Source organism: Vipera berus (assembly GCF_964194415.1).
Source record: "Vipera berus genome assembly, chromosome: 6".
Lineage (NCBI taxonomy): Eukaryota > Metazoa > Chordata > Lepidosauria > Squamata > Viperidae > Vipera > Vipera berus.
The window spans coordinates 18,673,014-18,679,252 of NC_138208.1; the positions used below are offsets into that span (position 1 = coordinate 18,673,014).

A 6,239-nucleotide genomic window follows, 5' to 3' on the forward strand; every position below is an offset into this window, starting at 1 on the left:
CTTTCACGCCCCCCCCCAAGCGGCATTATTACAAAGTCAGCTTAATTGCCCCCAACAATCTGGGTCCTCATTTTACCTACCCCGGAAGGATGGAAGGCTGAGTCAACCTTGAGCCTGGTGGGATGCGAACCTGCACTAATTGCAGGCAGCTGGTGTTACTTAAGGAGGCATTAGCCCACTGCTCCACCAAGGCTCTCAGTTAATGCAGAAGCTATAGTTGGTCCAAAATATGGAAGCTTTGGTAATTACTTAGACAATCACCAACCCATTGGCTCACCCTTTCCAATATAATATACTGTACGTAATAACGTGGATTGAGGTATTATATTTTGGAGCAGGGAGACAGAGATTTACACTTAGTTGTGAAACTTGCTGTGTGACATTGGGCCAGTCACTCTCTCAATCAAACCCATCTCACAGGGTTGTTGTTGTGGGGAAAAAGAGAAAGAAGGAATAATGTATGTTTGCTGCCTTTAGTTACTTATAAAGTACTAAAGATGAGATAAAAATGGAAGGAAGGAAGGAAGGAAGGAAGGAAGGAAGGAAGGAAGGAAGGAAGGAAGGAAGGAAGGAAGGAAGGAGGGAGGGAGGGAGGGAGGGAGGGAGGGAGCTGTTTCCCGTCCTCTTATGATTTTCACTAGATTCTTCCTCCTCCTCCTCCTCAGCTGGCCTGTGGAACAGCCTGTCACTTTTCTGAAGGGGGGGAGGATAAAGGAAGCCACGGACCTGGAGAAAAACTGAACCTCCATCCCCTATTCCAGTGGTGGTGAACCTATGGCACGTGTGCCAGAGGTGGCACTCAGAGCCCTCTCTGTGGGTTCATGCGCTGCCACCACCAGCAGCTCACACAGATCCATTAGGCCACCGTCGCTGCCCTGAGCGGCAGCCCTGCCCAGCACAAAGGAGGTGAAGTGACCAGCTAGCAAGCTTGAGTAGAGGTGGTAAGAGCACACCCACGCCCAGCAAACCAAAGGCCACCCCGAGCAGGGAAAGCTGGATCCCCATCGGCACCATGGCCTCACCCCCCCCCCCCATCTCTGCTGGGCCTGGGCAGCCATGACGTCGATGGGGATCTGGCTTTCCCCACTCAGCATGGCCTTTGGCCTGCTGGACCTGAGTGTGCTCTAGCACCTCTATGCGGGGGCTTTCTAGCCAACCACTTCGCCTCCATGCTGGGCAGGCCTGCAACTCTGGGCAGAGGCTTAATAGACCTGCGTGAGTGGTTGGCAGCCACGGTACGTACCGAGGTGTGCGAGGCGAATGCACTCCACCTGCTATGAGCACACAGGAGCCGACAGCATCCAGCAGCAGGGGCTGCATAGCCCACTTTGAATACTGCGCCAACCCTCCAGCAGCAGCTCTGCGGTGGAACTGGTAGCACACAGAGTCAGGGGAGCATGTGATGTGGCCCGCCAGACACATCTACTCCATCCCATCTCTTTTTGGTTGGAGAGCTGGTTGCCACTGATCATCTCCTCAGCCCCAAGGGTCTTGCTATTGGCCTGCGGTGGAGTGCATTCCCCTTGCGCACCTTGGTATCTACGACAGCCTCCAGCCACTTGTGCAGGTCCATAAGGCTGCTGCCCAGAGCTGCAGGCCTGCCTAGCACGAAGGAGGCGAAGTGGTTGGCTAGGAATCCCTGCATAGAGGTGGTAAAGCATGCCCAGGGCAGCAGGAACAAGGCCACCCCAAGCAGGGAAAGCCGGATCCCCATCAGTGTCATGGCTGTCCAGGCCCAGTAGAAGATGCTGGGGGGGGGGGAGGTATGCAATCATAGCTGGGACTGTGAGACCATGGCACCAAAGGGGATTTGGCTTTCCCCACTCAGATCTGATAGAGTGCCTGAAGAACTATGGACAGAGGTTCACAACTTTGTACAAGAGGTAGCAACTAAAACCATCCCAAAGAAAAAGAAAAGCAAGAAAGCAAAATGGCTGTCTGAGGAAGCTTTGCAAATAGCTGAGGAAAGGAGGGAAGCGAAAGGCAAGGGAGAAAAAGAAAGATACGCCCAATTGAATGCAGAATTCTAGAGAATAGCTAAAAGAGATAAGAATGCCTTCTTAAATGAACAGTGCAAAGAAATAGAAGAAAACAATAGAATAGGGAGGACCAGAGAACTCTTCAAGAAAATTGGAAAGATGAAGAGAACGTTTAATGCAAAAATGGGCATGATAAAGGACCAAAATGGCAGGGACCTAACAGAGGCAGAAGAGATGGCAAAATTACACAGAAGAACTATACAAGAATGAGCTTAACGTCCCTGGCAATCACAATGAGGTGGTCACTGACCTCGAGCCAGACATCCTAGAATGTGAAGTGAAGTGGGCCTTAGAAAAGCTGAGCAACAACAAAGCTAGTGGAGGTGACAGTATTCCAGCTGAGCTATTCAAAATCTTAAAAGACGATGCAGTAAAAGTGCTACACTCAATTTGCCAGCAAATTTGGAAAACTCAACAGTGGACACAGGATTGGAAAAGATCAGTTTACATTCCAATTCCAAAGAAAGGCAGAGCCAAAGAATGTTCAAACTATCGCACCATTGCATTCATTTATTTTTTTATTTTTTTTTAAATTCCATTTATATCCCGCCCTTCTCCGAAGACTCAGGGCGGCTTACAAGCTTAGCAGTAGCCTTCATTCTATGTATATGCCTGCTTATTAGGGCTTTCACACACACCCCAAGCGGCATTATTACAAAGTCAGCTTATTGCCCCCAACAATCTGGGTCCTCATTTTACCTACCTCGGAAGGATGGAAGGCTGAGTCAACCTTGAGCCTGGTGGGATGCGAACCTGCACTAATTGCAGGCAGCTGGTGTTACTTAAGGAGGCATTAGCCCACTGCTCCACCAAGGCTCATGCTAGTAAAGTTATGCTTAAAATTCTACAAGCTAGACTCCAGCAGTATGTGGATCGAGAACTACCAGAAGTAAAGGCAGGATTTCGAAGAGGCAGAGGAACTAGAGATCAAATTGCCAACATACGCTGGATCATGGAGAAAGCTAGAGAGTTCCAAAAAAACATCTATTTCTGCTTCAATGACTATGCTAAAGCCTTTGATTGTGTGGATCACAACAAACTGTGGCAAGTTCTTAAAGAGATGGGAGTACCAGATCATCTTATTTGTCTCTTGAGAAACCTATATGTGGGTCAAGAAGCAACAGTGAGAACTGGACACGGTACCACTGATTGGTTCAAAATTGGGAATGGAGTCCGGCAAGGCTGTGTACTGTCACCCTGCCTATTTAACTTATAGGGCAGAGCACATCATGAGAAAAGAAGGGCTAGATGAATCAAAAGTTGGAATTAAGATTGCCGGGAGAAATATCAACAACCTAAGATATGCAGATGATACCACTCTAATGGCAGAAAGTGAAGAAGAACTAAAGAGCCTCTTGTTGCGGGTGAAGGAGGAGAGTGCAAAAGTTGGGTTGAAACTTAACATTAAGGAAACCAAGATCACGACATCTGGCCCTCTCAATTCCTGGCAAATAGATGGGGAAGAATTGGAGGTAGTGACAGATTTTATTTTCTTGGGCTCCAAGATCACTGCAGATGGGGACTGTAGCCAAGAAATTAAAAGAGGAAAGCCATGGCAAATCTAGACAGTACACTAAAAAGCAGAGACATCACCCTGTCAACAAAAGTGCGTATAGTCAAGGCTATGGTCTTCCCAGTTGCAATGTATGGCAGTGAAAGTTGGACCATAAGAAAGGCTAAGCGCCAAAGAATTAAGGCCTTTGAACTGTGGTGCTGGAGAAGACTCCTGCGAGTCCCTTGGACTGCAAGGCGACCAAACCGGTCAGTCCTAGAGGAGATCAACCCTGACTGCTCTTTAGAAGGCCAGATCCTGAAGCTAAAACTCAAATACTTTGGCCACCTAATGAGAAGGAAGGACTCACTGGAGAAGAGCCTAATGCTGGGAAAGGTTGAGGGCAAGAGAAGAAGGGGACAACAGAGAATGAGGTGGCTGGATGGAGTCACTGAAACAGTAGGCGTGAGCTTAAATGGACTCCAGAAGATGGTAGAGGACAGGAAGGCCTGGAGGAATGTCGTCCATGGGGTCGCGATGGGTCGGACACAACTTCGCAGCTAACAACAACAACTCAGGGTGGCTGCTCGGAGTGGCTTTTGGCTTGCTGGGTGTGGGTGTGCTCTACCACCTCTACTCGAGCTTGCTAGCCGGCTGCTTCACCTCCTTTGCGGCAACCTAATGGACGTGTGCGAGCTGCTGGCAGCCGTGACACAAGGCGGGGCCAAAGTGCATCGGGTGCACAAGGGGAACAGGCTCCACGTGCGGACCAAGGGCAAGATCTATGAGGGGGCCGAGGAGATGACCAGCAGTGACCTGCTCTCCAACTGCAAACAAAAACAGATGGGAGTAGTGGTATGCAGGGTTCTGCATTATGTGCCTCCCTCTTCCCCTACTCTGCCTGCTGCTGGAGGGCTGGCCCAATATTGGCAGCAGGCTGCAGAGCCCCAGAGTGCACTGGTCGAGGGGCCGGCAGGTTGTGGTTGCTGAGGGACACTGTTGGCCCCCATGCGCTTGCTGGCCTGTGTGTGTGTGGGGGGGGGAATGGTGTCAGGCAGCAGCCACCCAAGCACCTGCCTTGGTTTGCCTTGACCCACGGCAATGGCACCCCCACCCTGCCCCCTGCCTCGCCTCACCCCAGAGAACACCTCTTGCCCACAGCCCCAGGATCTCCCCCAACCCTGCCCGGCCACTACAGGCATCCCCCCACAAGCAACATCGAGGTGGCCACACACACCCAGTCTGCCTTGACTACCACAGCCATGCCCCCCCCAGGGCACCACAATGCTGGCACTTTGCGTTAAATAAGCAAGCTTTGGGTTGCAGTTTGGGCTCTCGGTCTCTAAAAAGGTTCGACATCACTGTCCTACTCCAACACATCCCCTTTCCTCCAGGCAGGTAAGATTCCTTCATTATTTCTTAAACAAGACATCGACTGAAGGAAACTTGAGGCAGATATTTTAAATGCAAAGTGGAAACATTCTTTTTAATTGAATTTGATTTATCCCCTGCCTTTCCTCAAGAGTTTAAATCAAACAAATATAGTACACTCCTCCATTTGTTGATCCCAACCATCCCGAAAGCAAAGCTGAACCGAGAACGAGAAAGAGGCTCAAGTTCTCCCAGTGGGGCTTCCGTGGCTGAGAATGCTCTACCTTCGTCCCGTTTCCCTGTCTTAAAAGACACCCCACTTTTAATTTCTCTGCCAACATCTTCACCATAACACCTGCTGCCTGCAATTAGTGCAGGTTCAAGTCCCACCAGGCTCAAGGTTGACTCAGCCTTCCATCCTTCCGAGGTTAGGTAAAATGAGGACCCAGATTGTTGGGGGCAATAAGCTGACTTTGTAATAATGCTGCTTGGGGGGGCGGGCGAAAGCCCGAATAAGCAGGCATATACATAGAATGAAGGCTATTGCTAAGCACATTGATCTGTGCTTCTTAGATTGTAAGACGCCCTGAGTCTTCGGAGAAAGACGGGATATAAATGGGATTAAAATAATAATAATAATAATAATAATAATAATAATAATAATAATAATAATAATAATAATAATAATAATAATAATAATAATAATAATAATAATTTTTTTTAAAAAAAACTCTTTTTAAATCCGATTATTCTCGGGAAGGCGAGTCTCCCGCGTCTGCTCCTTTTCCCACCTTCCTCCCGATGCAACTGAGCAGCCCAAACGGGAGACCCACGTAGCCCTCCAAGGGCCAGCGGGGGGAAAAAAAAACCAGGCGCTTCCAACCGCCCTCTTTCCAACCAAGCCGGACTCACCCGGAAGGCGCCCACGTGGACTCTCCCGGCCGATCCCCGCGGTCACGTGACAGCCCTCGGATCCAGAGGCGGGGGGCGGGGCCGGCTTCGTCACGTGACTCGCCCTGCTCGGCGACTTCCACCGAAGCTCGCCGTAGGCAGCGCCTTTTTTCTTTTTTTTCCTCCGAGGCCGCATCGGAAGAGTTTAATGACAAAGATGCGCGCTGCCTTTTCTCCGTCCCTTTAATCGGCAGGTTCTGCAGTGTTCTCGGATAGGAAGAGATACCATTTCCTTCTGTCACTGCCCGGGCTTGACATGAGAGGCGACTCCAGTGAATTCGGGGTGGTATTTCTTCCACTTTGGGCTGGCCCTTCCCACCCCTCCTCCTCCCCCTCCTCTCCTCAAAAAGTGGTCTTCGTGAGCCCCGCAAGTCTGCTTCTTAACC

At 49.9% G+C, this 6,239-nt stretch overlaps 1 protein-coding gene across 2 annotated transcripts in view; it reads right to left on the minus strand.

The window, feature by feature from the left end:
* ALG12 (ALG12 alpha-1,6-mannosyltransferase) overlaps positions 1-6,028 on the minus strand; it is a 35,817-nt gene extending 29,789 nt beyond the window's left edge. Inside the window, exon 1 of one of the 2 annotated variants that reach the window (XM_081330939.1) lies at positions 5,815-6,028. In XM_081330939.1, coding sequence (XP_081187065.1) covers positions 5,815-5,989 — 175 coding nt within the window. In that variant the 5' untranslated portion in view covers positions 5,990-6,028. Of the gene's footprint in view, positions 1-5,693; positions 5,792-5,814 lie in introns of those variants that run through there. The other variant, XM_081330940.1, reaches the window with a different exon arrangement.
* Positions 6,029-6,239: the final 211 nt, after the last annotated feature.